Source organism: Phalaenopsis equestris, unplaced genomic scaffold (genome assembly GCF_001263595.1).
Source record: "Phalaenopsis equestris unplaced genomic scaffold, ASM126359v1 Scaffold000151, whole genome shotgun sequence".
Classification (NCBI taxonomy): domain Eukaryota; kingdom Viridiplantae; phylum Streptophyta; class Magnoliopsida; order Asparagales; family Orchidaceae; genus Phalaenopsis; species Phalaenopsis equestris.
In genome coordinates this window covers 372,283-393,164 of record NW_018164593.1, presented here as the reverse complement: position 1 = coordinate 393,164, position 20,882 = coordinate 372,283, and the positions used below count along the sequence as shown (strand labels likewise).

At 35.5% G+C, this 20,882-nt stretch overlaps 1 protein-coding gene across 2 annotated transcripts; it reads right to left on the bottom strand.

Annotated features, from left to right (window-relative positions):
• Positions 1-2,069: 2,069 nt before the first annotated feature.
• Positions 2,070-17,736, bottom strand: LOC110021876 (two-component response regulator ORR21-like). Of its 2 annotated transcripts, none has more exons than XM_020720580.1 (6): positions 17,307-17,736; positions 11,837-11,989; positions 11,360-11,761; positions 11,133-11,209; positions 3,265-4,497; positions 2,070-2,539 (listed from the first exon to the last, which is right to left on the bottom strand). In XM_020720580.1, the coding sequence occupies exons 1-5, from the start codon at positions 17,485-17,487 to the stop codon at positions 3,265-3,267; spliced, it is 2,046 nt and encodes a 681-aa protein (XP_020576239.1). In that variant the 5' UTR covers positions 17,488-17,736; the 3' UTR covers positions 2,070-2,539. The 2 variants fall into 2 exon arrangements, with proteins under 2 accessions (XP_020576239.1, XP_020576238.1); XM_020720579.1 differs by having other exon boundaries at positions 3,269-4,497.
• Positions 17,737-20,882: the final 3,146 nt, after the last annotated feature.

The window sequence follows — 20,882 nt, the reverse complement described above, 5'->3', positions numbered from 1 at the left end:
ATCCGAGGAAGTTGGACTTCCTATTAGCCGAGCTTGAGCTTATTCTCAAAATTTCAGTTCTTGCAATAACTCTGCATTCAATGTTTTTAATATGTATAATATTTCTACTCCTAATTTTAGATACTTCGCATATATTTAGTAAAGCGATTGTCTTGGTACTCCGTATATGATTTTGCTTCCCAGTCATCTCTCTTGGTATGTACCTCACTGATATATATAATTTAATTGACCACATGGTTATAAAGATTTATAATTAATTATCTACCAATAATTCTCCTTTTCTCTTCTATTCTATTGCTGTCTCCTCCCTCAAGCATCCGCCCTGCTTGTCCGCTCTTAGAGTACTAGAAGCCGGCATGCACTTGGTAAGCAGCCATGTAAGCCCTTTTCTTTGTTTTCTTTGAAAAGTTATTGGTCTTATTCTTTTTATTCCTCTTCTTCGTCCACTTGTATTCAGCATGCATATCATCATTTTCTGATTTTGTTATACCTCATCATTCACAGCCCTTCTATTCTCCTATCTTTTGCAATTGAAACTGTTAATCTGCTGCCCCGGGCAAATCAATGCTCTAAGGTTAGACTTATTTGGCTCAATTGGAAGCAGCTATTTCCATTATTTCAAAAGTCAGTATTTTTTGGGAAATCTTTTTGCATGCCGTATTACTTCTCTCATTATTTCTCGTTATGATAAACAACTGTTTTTGCCGTGTATATTGCAGTTATAAATTGCTATCTTTAGTGCTTTAACACTGTATAGTTCTTTCAGGAACTGGTTTTTGAGTTCTAGTAAGAAAGAAATTGATGCAATTTACTTATCCCGATATAATTCATCATGGGTATTTGTCTAATTGCCTTTACAATTTGTATTGTTGGTGGCTAGACACTGTCTTATCAAAAAATTGGATTTCCATATTTTCTTTTTGGTGCTTGTCTAGTTGCCTTCTCTTAATTTAGCTGGTGGTAAATAGAGTATTGGACATGAAGCAATGTTTATCTGCATTTATTTTTAATCCGAGGAAGTTGGACTTCCTATTAGCCGAGCTTGAGCTTATTCTCAAAATTTCAGTTCTTGCAATAACTCTGCATTCAATGTTTTTAATATGTATAATATTTCTACTCCTAATTTTAGATACTTCGCATATATTTAGTAAAGCGATTGTCTTGGTACTCCGTATATGATTTTGCTTCCCAGTCATCTCTCTTGGTATGTACCTCACTGATATATATAATTTAATTGACCACATGGTTATAAAGATTTATAATTAATTAAAAAAATAGAATAAAATATATTAAATTATATTTAAGTATTATTTTAATATAAATAATAATCATAAAATCTCACCTCAACCCTCAACTTTTTACTTACGGCTATGTGATTTGGGTTGTTAAATGACTGTTTGTGAATAGCACGTGTTTTACTCATTAAGTAAACGAACAGAACAAAAACACATTTTTTGTGTTTGAAATATAAACGAGTCATACGCTAACAATGATATTTTTTAACGAGCTGAATACAAGTTGAACCTGTGCTCGCGCGTGTTCGACTCATTTACACCCTTAGTAACTAACAATTATATCAGAAGAGGATTATTAGAATATCTGATCAATGAAAGACCCGCGAAAGAAGAAGAAAAAAAATCATAGTTATAATAACTGAAATAATATTTTATATAATTTATATTCATATATTGATATTGATTGATAATTTTGCTTTTCAATTGAATAGAGGAGGTATGTAACAGCACACATCTAGCAAAGAAGATTAGTTCAAATGGCACCAACTTATTTTGTTTTATGTCAGAATGTCTCACATGTATTCTAATCAGTATTGCTTACCTCATAAAAATGCAATTAAAGTTCTGCCCACGTTGAATGGCAAAAATGGCTGTGGAATCCTCTTAGATCGTAGGTGTCGTCGGCGGGCTCATATAATCTTTAGGGAGATAATATTGAAGAAGAAAAAATGGAGTGAAAAACTCCATTTTTTGAATGCAAATTTCAAATAGAGCTACAAAGAATTAAATTATGAAAGAGTACTTCACACCATATCAAAGCTAGATAAATATAATAAACATTTACATTTGGCACAGCTAATGTGATCAACAGACAAGAGCCTACTCATGCTACATGATACAAATGGCACGATTAAAAATCCAAAATATTGCATCCAATACGTTTATTTTGTGAGCCTGCTATGGGTGGAAAAAAAAAAACAGCCCAAAAAACTATTGGGAGGGAGTCATATAAATTTTTTTATTATTATTTTTTTTACTTTTCTCCAATTGCATAGAAAGATTATAATACACAACAAATACTAATGTTTCCAAATCAACCTATCGAGCAATCAACAAAAGAGAAGCAAGGATATATATGTGAGTGCTGCTACGACTACCGTCCCTCCTAAATATTCAAATTGTGCCCTAACTTCTGTGCTCATGCTGTGATGAAATCTAGTAGTCCACGTGGACCTATTTCCTTGAACTGGGATGTGGTAAGCAAGCACTGCTAGGATTTGAGGAAACATCCTGGCTGAGAATCTCTGCAAATGAAGCATTTGGGTTAATAGATTAGATTCTTAAAATTGTTTTGCAACAAAAAGATGGGTTTTATGAAGTGTTGAGTCCACCAAGATAATAGCAGAGTGTCATTAAAGAAATAAAGCAACCGAGCAATATAATTTCCAGAGAGACTGTGCAAAATTCAAAATTACAACAGGGATCTCAGATTGGCAAACTGTTTCATTTTTGGGATTTATATACAGCACTCGAAACATGGCAATTTATAGAACTAGCACTCAAGTAATTCTTCTGAATTACAGAACCGATGCATTTACTTGTTATGATCAGACTATCGAGAATTTGATAAGATTGAAAAAAAAAAGGGTTTGAGTTTCATCCTTAAGTTTGATACTTGAGTGAGAATTTATAAAATGGATGAAATGGCTGTTAAATTTGTAAATAGCAATGTTTCGAGTGCTAGGAATGCATATGCCACTTCATTTTTTTTTCTAAAAAGGAAGAAAATAAACTTGGCATGACAAATCTAGTTAGACTGTCTATATCAAAAACTAGAAGATTGGGTCTTATTTTCTTAAATTTATGCAACTAGATGACTGCACTAGAATAAAAGGAGTGGAATAAAATCGGACTGCCAAAAAATTGATAAAAAAACATCATTTTAAAAAAAAGAGAGAAAATAACAACAAAGAGAGGCACAGTCCCTTATGCCGATGCTGGAAAATGGTATAATGAGTTCATGTATTACCTACTTGGACACGACACCCATAAAATCGTTCGACGGAAAATTCGGGAGCATAGTTTTTTCAACTTTAGAACCCTCCAAAAAGTCCAAATTGAGCTCTTGCTTCACTTTGTCCACGTCATCAAACATACTCATCTTCATGTTATTCCAGTCATTTGTGGGTGATTCAATGTCATCTACAGCAAATCTACTAGGCAGGCAAGTGCCTTTACCAACAAAACCCGAATTCCTTACATTTTCATAATTAACTGATATTGCCGGCGACTTCACCTCAGGACCCAGAAAGCGTGAATTAGGAACCTGTCCCAAGGATTTATGAAAACCAAAATTCATGTTAGAGTTCTGCAACCTCCAACCACCAACACTTGTGCAGACTGAACTAGATGAAACTGATGGTGAAACCGAAGCCAGAGGAGAAAAGCTACTTGACAGGCCAATATTCTTGAAATCTGAATCAGTTCGTCCCATGCCCAACGTCGCATTGGTTGACTGAGAAGAATGGATGGTATAATCGAAGGTAATACCAGTGCCATTAAAGGTAGAATTTGAAGTTGGCACTGAACTGCTTCCTAGCTTAATATTGCTTGATTGTTGAGGGGCTACAACCATGGAGCAATTTCCACCATTTAAACTGCTTGGTAACTGGGATGGAACTACAAGACATGAGGGCTGCACATTGATGGCATTATGAGATTCTGAGGCCACAAGATTAAATGGCTCTTCTTGATGGTGTTGCTGTTGCTGTTGATGCTGCAACATTTGCATCAATAAATGATTATTCTGTGCGTTGTTTAATCCTCCAAGTTCATTGTTGGAAGCTGTAATGGCAACCTGACTAGATGGCCAAGATGAAAAACTGGACGGCGTGTCTTGAGTGTTGATTCCTGATGGGGGGCACGGCTTTGATATTCCAGATTGGCATTTAAATAGAGGCTGACCAAAAGCTATTTCCTTCTCGGAAGGTAAAAACTTTGAATTTTGGCTTGACGCTTGCAAAAGAACTGTCGAATCTATCGCAGGCAACACAATGTTGCCTGAAGGTCGACCTAAGAGCTCTGCATGCAAGACAGCAAGGGTCTGTGGTGGTATTTGACCCGTCGCAGCAAGAGAGTGGAAGTCGAGCCTTCCTACCGAACCCACTTTTGTATTTGGCTCCACTGGAGCGCAGAATGGATTAGGTAGCACACTTTGATGTTGAGTCACACCGCTTATTCTCTTCAAATACAATCTGAATTTCTGTGCAATTATAGCAATTCATTGAGAGCCTTAAGATTAAAGAAATGTTAACTTCAGCAAAAATAAAAAAAATAAAAATAAAAACGAGAATCTATAGAAAGTCTAGTTTGAGAAATATAATCCATACAAAGGCAAAAGAAATATTAATAAGCTTCATAATATCATATTCTTTTTTCAAAACGGGAAGAAAAAGAATAAATTCACTAAACGAGACGACAATTAAAGCAGCTCATGAGAAGAAACAGCTGCCCAACAACAAAAATGGTCTAAATAGTTAAAAAGTTGAGAAAAATCAGGACATTTCTAAAAAATAATTACGATACAGATAGTCAGAAAGGAAAATGATAATACATCTGATGCAAACAAGAAAGTATGTAGTAATGGATCTTTGAGGGAAAGCTCCGTAATGATGCAATTGACTGGACTGGTTTAATAGGTCTCGTTTACTTTTATGCTAGCCCAATTAATTAGACGCAGATGGGACCTATATAATTTGGAAGGTCTTAGTTTTAATTTATGAAAACTTTTGGCATTATGACGACCATATTAATTATTTTAAAGTTTAAATCTATTAGAAGGCATGTAAGAAACTTGAGGATAAAAAGAAAGCCCGATCATAGGTTTATAGTTTTATCAGACATATAAGATAGCTAGATTGGTTAATGGCTTTGTTGATTTTATGTCAGCAACAACAAAAGGGCTAACGCTTGCTAGATTACTGTCTTGGCTTTAAGAAATGTCCACATATGAGACTTACAACTCAAATAATGAAATCAACCCAATAGTTGGTTTTACGAACTTGCACTATAAAATCAAAATTTTTATTTAGGACTCGGTTCAATCCAGATTTTTCCGTGAATCACACCTAAGGAATAGCACGTTCCGTGAATCACACCTAAGGAATAGCACGTGAGGATAGAGAATGAGAGACGAAGAGAGGTGTGAACAGTAATTAAAAGTAATATATTGTGTTCTTCATGAAATGATCTCAGTATTATAATAAAGAGGGTACAATCTAATGATATATATTTGTCCCTGGTTTAATACACTAGCTTACTCAGTCTTGACTCGTGTTCGGTTCATTCAAAATTGGCTTGTGTTCGACTTGAAATTGGCTCGTGTTGGACTTAAAATTGACTTATAAATTAATTATAAAGAAAAATAGATTTAGGGTGTTGGATTCAAACTTGTACTTTTGTACAACAAAAGACGCAGAACCATATGATCACACGAGCTGCTATGATATATATATATATGTGTATGTATGTATGTATATGTATGTATGTATATATATGTATGTATATTATTTCAAGCTAAAAAGAGCCGAACACAATCAAAGAAATGGTTGTTGGAATTCAACTTGTTTACTTAATGAATGATTCGAACACAAACTACTTAACGAGCCGAACACGAGCTATTTTAAACAAGCTTTTTTGACAGCATTAATGACTGCGGGGTCTATGTTACTTCCACCATCTCCTTCTGAAAATATGTGAAGAACAAGTGAAGGATCTTGCTTTGTCCCTGACGAATCTACATAAGGCTTGCAAATTTTTCTAGGGCTTCTAGGCCCTATCAAACTACGCCACAAACATTCCCCTGAAATCAGTGAATGATGCAATTACTCCCGGAGGTAATCCATTGAACCATAGAAGGGACGACTTCCTCAGTGTGGTAAAGAAGAAACGACATTTCAACGTATCGGTGACCCTTAATAATATGATCAACTCAAACGGGGTTATGTGCTCGATCGGATCGGTTTGACCACTTTAAGACTCCAGTGTCGAGATCTTGAATCGCTCCGAGGGCTCGACCTCAAAGATTTGTCGAGAAAACACATTCCCAAGCCGCCGGAGCACCTCAGTATGCCTGAACTAATGTCGGTTGATCGATGCTACCCCAACACTATCGAAATAATGAGAGTCGCTTCTCTTTCCAAAGTTGGAGGGGCATATTTAGTACTTGGGCGCCAATCCTTCTTCTCAGGGTTGTTGATCCCTTCCTTAAATTAAGGCATCTCGTATGACGTTAAACATTTGATACTCAAGTACTAGATCTACCGAGTTACTAACTCACTGATGCACGATCTCTGTTGGGGCTACTTCTTAAACTATTCTTCTTGTTTCTGATATGACCCACGCTCACCGCACATTTTAAGATATTGAATCTTAATTTTTTCACGAATCATACCCAATGAATAGAGCGTGAAAGAGAGAAAAAAAAGGAATGAAAAGTAATGAACAACAATAAGTTTCTTATTCATGAAATGATATCCCTATTTATGGCGGAGAGGGTAAAACAAGATGTTACATTTTTTACCCTGACTTCATGGGGTCCGTACTAGAGTATCTCAAGTATTTTACATGTATGAGCTTTTTATTCGGTCGTTTTCTGACTCGGTCAGTTAAGCTTAATTGACTTCGGGTCGACAGGATCAACTCGTTTTGCTGAGCTTGGTCGGTAGAGTCAGCTCTCGGCTGAGCCTGGCCGGCACAAGTGGATCGACTAATTCATTATGATGGTTAATTCTCGATATCTGTTGTGGGACCTTTGGACATCCCCAAGATGATTAGAGATGTGATGGGATTGGATCTTTCCTCGGATTGACTTTTGCATAGTGGTTGACTTGGATGTTTGTCTGCCTCGTTTCTGAACAAATAGTTTGGGTTCGAATCATTAATTCTCTTTTGATCCCCCTCGTGGCTCGGTCGGCTTTGGCCTTGTTGACTCAGTGGAATAAGTGGGCCTCCTGGTATTCTATCGGTTGGCCCTCCTTCATTGTACTCTTTTCTTCTGAATTGTTAGATTTCCTTAAGATCTGCGCTGGCACATTTTTTATGTACAAAATAATTTAATACACTGAAATGCAATATAAATGAAATGTACTATATTTGGAATACATTCGAGTTATTTGGATCGGTGCAAAAGAAATGTAGGAATTTAAGTTTTTGTGTTTGGTTTGTAGAAAAATTTAATCTATAAAAACATGGTCCGCGGAGAAAACAAATAACAACAACTAATGGTAGCCTTTAGCAACGACAACGAGCGGCAATGGTAGCATTGTTGGGAAGTAGTAGGCACTGAATGATAGATGTCGGCAGTAGTGTGTTGGCAATGACTGTGGGTGGTGAGCACCAATGTACGTGAAGTGTGTCAACAACCATCGATGGTGACAAGGGTTGTAATTTGCGTTGTACTTAAAAAATAACCTAAATTTAATAAATTTTGAATACACAAGTTTTGAACAACATGGTGAATTCAAAATCATCAAAACTTTACACTGCACTACGATTTAATCTAACCAAACGTCAAAATTTGAAAGTACCTGCATTCTCCATTTACTTTACATTACAAATAAACCAAACCAAATAGCCCCTTAACGGGTTCTTGGCTTTGTGCAAGTCCAAATTAACTGGATTGAATTTTAAACTAATTGTAAGGCCAATACGAATAACTCGCAGCATCCATTTTGATCCAACAAAAAGTCAAAATTTTGAAAGTCTCTGCATTCCATTTACTTACATTACAAATAAACCAAAACCAAATAGCCCCTTAATGGGTTGTTGGCTTTGTGCAAATCCAAATTAATTGGATTGAAGTTTACACTAATTGTAAGGCCTATATGATGGACATGCAACATCCAGGACGAAAAAAGCCCAACAATGGGTCTTAAGATTTTACCAGATAAGGTGGCTTGATTGGTTAAGCTGATTTAAGGAACTTTTATTTTATGTTAGCCCTATAAATTAGCGTTGCGGCTAACAATTGTAGCTTTAGGCATGCTCACACGCAAGACTAATGAAAAAAATATAATTATCAGCCCAGCACCGGACCGTATGACCTCACATTATAAGCAAAGCAACCCAATTAGTTAGGTTGACCTAAGTCTTACATCCACTATAAAGCTCAAGTTTTTGTTTGGATTTACTGGCTTTGTGTCAACCTAATTTAATTAAATTGAGACTTACATCTATTAGAAGACCTTTAAGAAAGACATACAACCTCAAGTAATGAGGTAAGCTCAATAAGCGTTTGTATGACCTAACAACCTAATTGGCTTGAATTGAATGCGAACAGTTTAAATGGAATGGGGACAATAATCATGTTTTTCACCATGCACATACAGCTCAAATACTGAAATTGGCCCACCAGTGTTCTTATGAAATCATCTTATCGGCAAGGAGGCAAAATAAGTAAAATTTATTGTTTCGCTGTAATGCATATTTTAGCAAGCATATTAAAATGATTCACCAAAACTTTAAGTTCAATGCAGAGTCAATAAGGTCAAACTAAACTCTTTGTCTTATTTATTTGATCAACAACAAGAAGTTTTTATCCCACTAAGTGGGGTTGGCTACATGAATCCTTTTTCACCAGTGTTCCTCCTATTGAGTGCATATTTTTATTTAATTCTAATAGATTAAGATCATTTTTCATACAATATGCCCAAGTCTTTTTCGGCTACCTCTGCCTTTCTTAACATCAGTCGAAGCTGAAACATCTACTCTTCTGACCGGATCATCAAATGGTCGACGTTTAATGTGACCAAACCATCTCCAAACCATCTAAGAAATAAGAAAACTCTCTCTAATCTTGTCCGCTAATGGAGCTATACCAACTCTATCACGGATATATTCATTTCACATTTTGTCTCTAAGCAAGCTAAAAATATAAACATTGAATTGAGCTCTATGAGTTTTAGTATGATTATCATATATCAATGCATTAACATCAGTTTGCATTGTTATATGACATTTATAAGCAACTAAGCTATCTGCATGAATACCTTAACATACTGCTAAGTTACCTAATGTATAGTCAGGCAGAGGCTTGTGAGATGGAAAGTTGAAAATAGCAGGATCGACTGTTGTATGTGGCGGGATCCAATAAGTGAGGAAGAGCATGAGAAGTGAGAGGTTGAAGGGTTGTGTGTAGGTGCCGTTATCAAATAAAGCGATCAAACATAGAGGTTTTGGGTTTCATGGACATTTGTTAGAGCAAGTTGTGCATGAGATGGATGTACTGGGCTGAGTAAATTGTAAGAGAAAGAGGGGCTATATGCCAAAGAGAACTCAGGGATAATAGAATCATCAAAGTTGGGTGAATTTGCATGGCAACCCAACACAAGTCAAAGAGCAAGAGACCGGGCAAGTACCTTGCTGAATGGGTTGGGGATTTCACAAGAGAGAGCTGTCAAAGTTTTCAAGAATAATAGGCCGAATTCTGAATAAGCTCGATGCCTTTTCCCTTTGCTTTCCTTTCATTAAATAATAATCTTACAATCTATTTTAGGTACAACATATTCTGTATGATTTATTTTAGGTAACTTAATAATACATATTCATAATCTAAATATATTATAATCTAAATATTCAGCTAAAAGGGAAATAAATCAGAATAAAGATATTGGAAATAATTTAAATAAGGAAGCTCCTAACTATAAAAAACTCCTAATTTAGCTGTCTGCTTTCCGTCCTTCCTGATTGACAAGAGCGGTTGCATGCAAAAAGACTTCGTAAGATAAAAATAAAGATGACGGAGATGGGTTGAGCATAAGCAGGGATGATATGTGCGAGAAGATCATTGTAAAATCGCATGCAATAATGCCCCTAATCATGAGTTTCATACATTTAGAAATGGTGGGCAAAGATGTAATCTCAATGAGAAAATCCTAGGAGATCCTAGTCTAGTGTCTGTGTGAAATGTACCAAACAAATTATTATTGCAAGCAAGGGGTTCAAAATGATACAATTCAACGGGGGTCAAACATAAAAAGTGAAACTACTATTCTTACATGGGTATTCTTTCTTTCCTTAATTTTATTGTTAGTGAACAATATTAAGGTTATTGCATTTAGATATTAGTAAATTCTCTAGCAGTAATAACAATTTATCATCATTTTGAATTAACTATAATATCAAACACATAAAGACTTTGCTTTACTAATCCTAAACCCATTAGAATTTCTCCATTTTACAAATTTACATTTTCTTTAAGAATAAAGCCACATATATCAATGCCATCAGCAAATTGTAAAGTTAAATTTACAATCAACATTCAACTCAATGGAAACAGTGTTAGGCCCTTGATATAAACCTCTGGTAATTGAAAATCGTCTGGGCCTATTACAACTATTTCTGAATCCAATCTTCGCTCTCAAAAAAATGTATAGCTTCACCACGTACCAATCACAAACCTTTACTTGATGCCCAGCAAGAGTATAATAATAATACAAAATAATGAATTTTCAAGGAAAATAAAAAACAAATATAACTCTACACTTCGATATGTATGCTTCTACATTAACAAAATAACATTTAAAAAAAAAAACTCAATTACTAATTTTGAGGCATCACCAAATTTGCCATTCACCAAAAAATGTGCCTCTCCTCAAACTTCTATCAATGCTACTTCTTATAAGGAAAAAAAATTATGATTCCAAAGCATAATTTCACTTTAATTTCAAAAAATAAAATGCTGGCATTTAATTTTGAACGGTTAAAGAGAATTGCAATGCTCTTCCTACCCACCATCTTAAAAAATGCAAATACGTCATTCATGATTAGAAGTTAAAGCATAAGGTAAAATGACAACTGCAAGTTTTAAAAATTATATTTAAAAAAAAGAATTCAAACCTGTAAATGGCTCGCCACATTTTCCCTAGTTAAACCAGGAACGTTCATTAATTCCAGAATCCTCTTTGGGACAGCCTCTGCATGCAATTTCATAAAATGAATCAATAAACAAAAAATGCAAATATTTCCAAGAAGAAACCGTCATTTACTATGCAAAGACTACAGTAAAATAAGGAGCATTAATTTATAGGGCCTTAAGTGGGAGTGGGGTGCTGTCTAGTCCATACTGTCTATGCCAAGCTGATTGACAGCATTAACAAACTGCTGATGAAGTTCCACTGACCACACCACCCGTGGTTTCTTCGATGCTGAAGGATCTTCATTATCCAGTTCACCATCTTCTTCATCATCCTTAGAATCCCTTTTCTTTTTCTGAGATTTCCATGAGCCATCTGTCCCTTCATTTATTGAAGAATCATATTCAGCTTCATCAGCCAATCGCCTTTGGCGGTCAGAATCCTCAAAACTACCTGAATGTTCCACATCTCTATTCTCATTCCACTTCTTTCGAACAACATGCTGCCAAATATTCTTTAACTCTTCTATTCGCACTGGCTTTATTAAATAATCGCATGCACCATGCTTTATTCCTCTCATCACGGCACTGGTTCTCCCATCAGCTGACATCACTGTTTAATCAACAATAATGAGAATGATTGCTACAAGAAAAGACAGTCATGGAAGAATAACATCTAAATACTCACTAATAACTGGCAGGTCCATTTCAAGACCAACAAGTTCAAGTAGTTTAAATCCATCCATGTCAGGCATGTGAACATCGCTGATTACCACATCAAATCCACCCTTCCTTTCTCGAAGAAGGGATAATGCTGTCAAGGCTTCGGAACAAGTTGTAACTGCACAATTTTAATCCATTTTCAAATTATTCAGAAGATTCATGTAAGCAGAACATCCATTTAATCAGAAAACAGCTGGTTATAAAAAGGGACGGTGCTCTAAACACATCTTCCAAAAGGGGGATAACAACAATCAAATTCAAACTGGATGGTGGTTAGAAACTGATTTAATCATAGAATCAAAATACTCGACTAAATGATGTAGTTTTCACAGAAAGTAAATCTCATTATGGTTAGATCATTGTAAAAAAGGAAGATTTCAGATTGTTTCTCCATAAATTCGTCAAAATCACATGATCTTTATCCAAAACAAGATTCCATATCTGCAAACTTTTCTAGAATCTTTTTCAAATATTCACTAAAATAAAAAAGAAAAGATGATAATATGCTTACCATGACACTCGACCTAACAGCGTCAAACCAATCAACCAAAAACTCAAAAATTATCAACATCAACTAGTCCCTACCATTTAGGGCTGGCTGCGAGAAGCCTGATTTTCATTCATTTTGGTTTATTGCTGCCCGAGGTATTAGATAGTAAATCACAAATGATTTTGAACTTCTAACCATATTATCCTAGTTCTAGTCCTTCACCTTCCAAATTCACTACACCTATTCAATCTACTCATCTAACAGATGCAAATTCTACCATTCGTCATACACATTTGAAAACCGCTCACCTTACTTTTTTTGTACACTCGTCTTAAAAATCACATTCCTTTCATGTTTAGCATAGATATCAGCATTTTTTTTCACTAGCAAACACAAATCTATATAACATAGTCAACCAATTGAGGTTCTATAATAATTACATTTTAGTCTCCATAATATACTTCTGTTACAGGATATTCTTGAGCTATTCCGATTTGACCACCCAACTTCAATTTCAGAGGATATTATCCTCATCTATATCCATATACATTCTTTTTCCCTAACAATGTCTATATCTCCATATAAAATAGCATCACTCATCAACATTTATCCATTAATGTAAATAAACTATGTTAAATACAAGTAATTCTTTCTGTCACAACTTAAAGCAATGTTCAACCAAACTTATTGAAACAAACATTAAGAAACCATAAGAAAAACAGAAAAGTTAAAATATGAAAACCAGAAGAGAGCAATGCTAATCCTACAAAATTTTCAGCTCCTATTGCAGACACTTGGATAAAGAATAATGATGATCTGATACCTTCTACATCCATTTGGCCGCCTCTAAGCAACATTTTAAGTAATATGGAATATGATTGAAAAGAAAGAGGAAAGCCAGTTAAGGAAGGTTAGCCAAATTGCAATCAAAACATGATCAGAAAATCATTTCGCTTGTTAGCTAGATACTAGTCAAGAGGATTTGAAAGCTATATAAAGAAATTTTAATAGGTCTGAAATATTGCTAAGAGGAATCTCTAAAGGAGAGATATGATACAGAGAGAAATCTGTCGAAGCTGAGAAAAATTGGCGAGGCAAAGAGGAACTAAAAAAATGGAATGGGAAGGCTCTAACCTAATGCCAACCTGGTTCTAACCGTCCATATAATCAGCACTTCAGCTTCACACCACAAGTATAATTATGAGTTTCTGCAAAGAATTCGGCACCATATCCTTGTAAGTCCCAAGGAACATTCCACATCTATATCAAAAATGTTGTAGAAAAAATAAAAAGAGGTGAGAAATCATGTTCTGTGGATCTCACTGTCTCAAAAGTGTAGTACTAATAAGAGATGGGATTCAAGCGAAATTTCTTCTTCTCTATATTTGTCTAGTTTTTTTCCTTTAATAAAACATTAATTTCTTGCTCTCAAAAACAAGAATCCAAATACCCTTGTCATGCCGCCTGCTCAGTGTGTTGAACAGATCGATTCAAGCGCCTTGTGGAAATTTAGGATCTAGGAATTAGTAGAAGACGCTTGGAGCACAGCATGACTACAAGAAGGCCAAAAAACTGGGCTTTAACCAAGATCTTTCAATAACAAGATAGGGGAATCTAATACGGAGAAAACTAGTAGCAACTTGGCTACCCAAGTTAACTCTTCCAACAAGAAATGGTTGTAAAGATGAGCTGTTGACAAGTAAATCCAAATGTGAATATAGAACCAATCAACAAGGAATATCAATCTGGAAGACCATACCATCACAATGAAAGGCTAGTGAATGTTATGGGTAGCAAGAAGATTACTTAAAGGAAGATGATGGGGATCTCAAGCTTTCTATCGAAGGGCGGCACAAACCTTTCAAAATAGAAACCAAAATCGGCATTCCCATCAGATAATTCTATTGTTTCTGAGAAGCTTAACACATACATGGATTCACTAGAAATCTATTTCAATCACTATGAGTATTCTGACTCTCTTGAATGAAATAAGCTATTAGATTGTGACTTTAAATCAGATCAGAAGAAATCAGCATTATCTTAGCCATACGTAGTAAAAAGAATTGATCTTCATGAGCTTCTTCAGAAGATTGAGACTTGTGAAGCGATACCTCTCGATATTTATCAGATTTTTCCCAGAAGATCATATCGATGCATGAGACCAAAGATGCCATCGACTATTGAAAGGCACGAAAATACCATCTCTCCCATGATGAATTTTAATACATTGTCAACAAGAGTGAAGGATACTAGCTTTCTAATATAGTGGCTACCAGACAAATTAAGGGAACGATAAATGAGCGCCAAAACTTCATTAAACTCTTCATTAGATAAGAGAAGCCACACGGTAATGCATAAACATTACTCCCAGAAGAATCCCTTAAGATCAAAAAGAAAGAGAAAAGAATAACACTAACCCCAATTCTCAAGAAATAGAAGTCGAGGCAACAACATTTGGAAGAAGAATGACAGCTTTTCCAAGAGCTGAGAAGTTTGCCTCAACAATGAAGTGTTGAGCATGAGATCGACCTTGTCTTAGATTCCAGACAACCCAAACATCAGGATTGAGGATGTACTGCTACTTGGTGGTGGACAATGAACAGATAAATAAACAAGCAGCTATGTTGTTGGGCCAATGTATCATTAAGCCAAGCAGTTCACTCTGTGGATCAACAGTTGTAATATTGCAAAAAAAGATGGTTGTTCACATGTCTGGATTATGGGATATTAAATCAAATCAAAGTGTGAACAGAAAACTACTTCCCAAAGTGGACCACTTGTTGGACCTATGTGCCATAACTTTCGCTAAGTAGGATCTAAAATCTCAAGTCAAATGCCTAAGCAAGAAATTTTTAATACCAAATTAAAAAAAAAAAATGGGAACCATTTGAGTGGATGGTGATGTCATTCAGGCTCTAAAGATCACCAACAACAATTATGTGTCTCATGGTTGAAATTTTGAGACCACTTGAGAGAAATTGTGTAATTGTTCATTATGAAAATATCTCTATCTATAGTCTCAAGATGAACTATCTTGGATATGTGCACAAAGTGTGACGTCGTGAAGAATTGTGCTTAAAATCCAGTTATATTTAGGGCTTATAGTTGGCAATGAGGAGATCATGATTGGTGCAAAAAAAAGTAAACGCCATTAGAAAGCCATGGCCTTGTTATGTAACTGGTATGCAAAACCTCATTGGGACAAGGAATTATAAAATAAGATTCATTGACAACTTATCTTAATTCGTTAAACATTTACATTTGCTGAAAAAGGCCAAGTAGAAATTATCCCGGAGGAGCTAAAAAGTGGATGTGACTTTTCTTACCCAAAGAATGAAAAGCAAGGCAATAGTTAAGAGTCTTGCCTAATATTCAAAAACCATTTTACAACAATTTCAGTGCATCTGGATATGCAATTGGTTTGGTTTTGATGCAAGAAAGAAAAGATTTGGCATAATACCTTAAGATACAAGAAGGAGATCAAAAATATTATCTGACATGATAAAAACTTCATGCACTTCACCAATCTATGAAAACTTGATGACCTTATCCACTCAGAAAAGAAATAGTAGTTCATAAGAATAGCAAGCCTTTTCAATATCACCTCTTGATGATCAACCACCAGGCCGAGAGAATCAGTTGAAAAAGGGTAAAAGTTATTGGAAAAAAGAACTACAACAATCAGGAACAATGCCAAGTTACTGTAAAAGCTTAACCAAAAATGGTAAGTGCCCTCCAATGCAGGACAGTTTACACAGAAGAGAGGAATAGTTTTGTTCCCATAACCTGCTTGGTTCATAGGAGTAAATAATCAGCTCCTAAAAGAGAATGCAGGGATAAGAGATCAATTAATTTGTTCAAAAAACGCATTAAAGACGAGTCAGAATGACTGAGAAGGCTGCAATGTTTACGAGATGAATCATGAGAGGGTTGATATGCTACCGAGAGAGATCTATCGAAGCCAAGAATAATTGTCAAGGCTGAGTAACTAAAAAAAAAAGTTAAAAAAAAAATCTTAATTGAGAGCCATGTGACTCCATAAACAAAAAGTTTATTGCAAAGAAATGCACATGTTAACCTGGCACCAATTGTCCACAAAGTCAGTGCTTTATCCTCATAACTTCCACAAATGTAATTGTAATTTCAAGTAGACACTTCAACATTAATTTGTAACTTCTACCCTTTGCAACCAACATCCCATGTTTTTAATCGAAGGACGCCATGAAAGGAAAATAAGTCCACAAGAGGTGGAAAATCCTATTCTACGAAATATTAAGGGAGGATTAAATAAACTAATCTCTCTCCATGGAATTTGCGTAGTTTCTTTCTTCAATTAAACATTAGTTTCTTGCTGCAAAAATAAGAATCATAGATATTGTGGTGGTATTGTAACCATAGATGCAGATGATAGTATTCTGGTGATATTGTGGTGGTATTGCAGTACAATATTATCACACTACCACCAGAATACTACCAATCCTCACTCAATCTGCACTCATCTCATCCGCACTCAATGTTCGAGAGAATGCAAAGACATTATCTCCTTATCGAACAACCCAAACTGGCATAGAAAACCAATAAAAAAAGCAGAAAGTCCCAGGCCTCACAACCAAAGAGTACTAAACCTCTTTTCCCGTAGCCTTGTGGTTTGGCCTTATTTTGTCAGGAGATACTAGACCCACCTCACAAAAGCTGTTTCCTACTCTATTCAGCTAAGCAATACTTCAGCGACACTTCTTTATTTTTTTTTGGGAACATTTTAGAGCTTCAGCTAAATTCCATTGAAAAAAGAGTGCAAAACAGCTCAAAAGCTATCAGGAAGTGAAAGATAACAAGCAAACCCAAAGAAGTACAAGAATAAAATGAATCAACAATGAGAAAACCCGATTCACACAATCCAACAAGGAACTCACAGTCAAAACAACCAAGTAAAATCCCAACTCACCATGGTACCGGCATTTCTGAAGCATGTGCTCCAGGATCTTCAGGCACGTGACGTCATCATCGACCACAAGAACCCTCAGCCCCGCCGGGAACAGCTCCGGAGACGACAAAACCGTTGACTCGCCCGCGTCCGCTCGACACGAGCTGTAGCTCTGGGCCGACAACTTCTGCATCGCCGCCATCGCACCATACAGATCTACTACTCCCTCATCACACAGAGACTAAGAGAATCATCCCGCCGTCGAAAGGCGCGCTGGGAAGTGCAATCGGCAGTGGATCCGATGCCCTAAGAGGCGATTTCCCGCGAGATTCTTCGGTGATTTGGAGGAGAGGAAGAGAGACAATGCGTCACGACTCCGAGGAAGGGGAAAAGGAAGCAAGGAAAGAGAGAGATTGCGGCAGTGGGGAGGTGATGAAAAGACAGCAATAAAATATGAATTTTAAATGAGTTTAATAATTGTTGTTATTGATGGATATGGGAATGCGGAGTGGGGGCCCACGCGGTGGTGCGCGTGCGAGATTGGACTCGTTTATGCGGACGAGGGGGCCAATCGGGACGGCGAGGGAAACCCCAGCACGCTCCCACACGCGCGGGCACACATTCTCCTCAAAAAGTACCGATGCAACCGCTCAAAAATAGGATTTTGGGAAAAGCTTGTTTGTGGCCGTTGGATTAGCTGTAAGAGTCGATCACGCTTAGGATGCTTTTTTTGGCTTTGGATTGAAAGTTGCTTCTTTTCAGGGGCAATTACCTCCATACCCACAATTATTATGTATTTATATGTCTTAACACATAGAACATTTTATATTTATAAATATAACACTCAAATGTTTAATATCACATAAAAATTTATTTGCCCAACACATAATTTTTATGTATTTATATATGTAATGTTTAAAGTTTGAAATTTATATTTATAATAGTTTAGTGTCATAAAATAATAAATGAAAAAATATATTTTTAATTTAAAGATTAATATTAATGATGTATTTGTTGTGATATTAAACAACATTTCATAAATATAAATATAAAAATTTATGAGTTAAATATGTAAATAGATAAGAAGTGTGGTATGTATCTAGATGGACAAATAAAAATGTATACTTCTTATAAAGGAAATTATTATTTTTTAATTTGGACTAGCTTTTTATTTTCATAATACTTTTACATTTGTTTATTATAATCATGAGAAAAAGAAATTATAGCTTGCCATCCAATTACTTTATGTTATGATAATTTTATTAACTATAAACTTAAACTTAAAAGTTAAGTTATTTATCATAATTGAAACACCACCAAATAATTTTTATCATCCGACATGAATCTCGAGGTATGACTTGAATCTCGATACAATCATTTGAGCAAGAAACATTCAAAATTCAATTAAGATTCATTCAAAGCTTCGATTTCAACAAAACTTATAGTCAAACTGAATGGTTTGATGAGACAGACCCAATAATATCAAAATTAGTTCAATCCAAGTCAAATCCAGCTCAGATTAAATCATTAAACCACTCTTAGAAGATTTTTACACATATTTAGAAGTTCAAGCGACGAATGTCGAATTCTGCAAGCCTATAGTCGAATCGAGCGTCTCGACAATATGAATCTAACAAGCACATGATCACTCAGTTCTGCATTATTAAGGCACTCAAATGTTCGTCAAATGATTTATGATCATAGGAATCTCCCCTGGTCGTTCGAACAATTGATTTACATTCCGACATTAATTGTACACATAACTCTATAAATATAGCTCACAGCTGGAGAGAGCTTAAAACCTGAAGAAGAGCTTCAAGTTTTGAGGAGCATCACTCCAGTCATCGTCGACCACCTCTGATCATCGTCCATCACCGTCGATCGTCGTTAACCACTGTCGACCATCACTGTCTGCTTCCACTGATCGTCATCGGCCGCCACACACTTCTTACAATAAGTTTATTTTATTCGTGCACCGACTTTGTAACTCTAAAGAGATGTTCAATCATTTATCGATAGTGGGACAAGGAATTATACATATAATATTCAATTTATAGTAGATTTCTTCAGCTGGGCTAGGCCTTGCATTTTTTCTCTTTACGGGTTTTTCACGTAAAAACTTAAAGTGTCAGTACTGGTTATTTTCTTTTATCTGAGTGTGTGTTGAATTCTCATGCAGTGCTAAGATAATAATTCATGCCGTGAATTTTCTAGCTCACACCAATAATTATAAATGTAATCTTTGAAATATCTTTTTAGAAAAGAAAGAGACGTGTAAAACCAACTTTTTAAAAAAAATGTAGCAGCCATTACAATTATAATTATGAAATCATTGACCAAAATAGTGAACGAGAAAAAAAATAACTCTTAACATTAGAAATAAATAAGGTCAAAATTTTAAAAGCAAAAGGAAAGTCCCCAAAAAATTCTAAAAATTACAAAAATAAGGCTCATGGGGAATACAAATAAGATCATAGGCACTGTCTTGATAATGCGTAATTAGACACTTGATATATAATCCTGAAAAGCTAAGAAAATTATAACATGATACTTAAAAGACACCTGTATAAATCAACTATCTTGAAATGTGTTGGCCATTCCTTATGATACTATAATGTCACAAATATGCAAAATACATACTTAGTTGAGCAACATGTAGCTCTCTCAAATCATTGCATATAACAAAGTAAGAAAAAAAAAAAAAAACAACCAAAAATAGGATCATTCATGATGTGGGACATATTCGATGCTTATTCTGATATTTAGAAGTCACCGCACATTTGTCTGGAGCCACTCGTGGCCAAGGGAAGTCACTGAATCTTCCTACACGCACTACAAAAAAGCTAGGGTTTGGGACACCCTGCTCCCGTTGTGGCTTAGGATGATCGTTGGCAACGATTCCTCGGTGAATGACTAATTAGAATACTCAATTATAAAGTTATGAGACTACATTTCACTCATTTGGAGCCTCCCGTAGCTTATGGATCGAGAAAATCCTCCTTCGAGTCCTCTCGGTAAAAATCAGGATATCGAGGCTAGATCGAAGCATATGTGCCTTGCTAGCCTAGGCGTCCAAAATTTCTTCCCGAAAATGTAAACCAAGCCCTTGGAAGTTGACACGTCTAAAAATTACCTACTTTTTCATATACATTTTATGCTCAATTTTAATGATTTTTAATGATATTATACTTTAAAGGAGTATATTTTGCATATTTTAGGTTCCAGGTACAAGAAATAGACTTTTGGAGAAAATAAAGCAAAAATGGTGCAATTTGGAGTAAAAACGAGTAAGAAAGAAAATTCTGACTTGGCACATTTCAAAATGTCTTTCTATATTTAATCTACATTACATTTCTTGGCATATTTCGATATGTCTTTCTATGTTTAATCTACATTACATTTCTCACATGTTTTTTTAATAAAATTGTACTTTAAAGAAATGTTGTTTTATACTTATTTGGTAGGTATATCTATTAGGAGTGAAACGTAACTGGTTTTATACTTATTTGGTAGGTATATCTATTAGGAGCGAAACGTAACTGAAGCGGAGCGAAACGTAACTGAAGCGGGGCGAAACAGAGCAAAACAAAGCAAAAA

Excerpts from the sequence above, each read along its gene's own strand:
- LOC110021876 (XM_020720579.1), bottom strand. The coding sequence starts at position 17,487 with ATGGCGGCGATGCAGAAGTTGTCGGCCCAGAGCTACAGCTCGTGTCGA. Across the intron at positions 11,990-17,306 it reads TCAGAAATGCCGGTACCATG|TTACAACTTGTTCCGAAGCC; the intron begins GTGAGTTGGGAT and ends AAAATTGTGCAG. Across the intron at positions 11,762-11,836 it reads AATGGACCTGCCAGTTATTA|TGATGTCAGCTGATGGGAGA; the intron begins GTGAGTATTTAG and ends TTGATTAAACAG.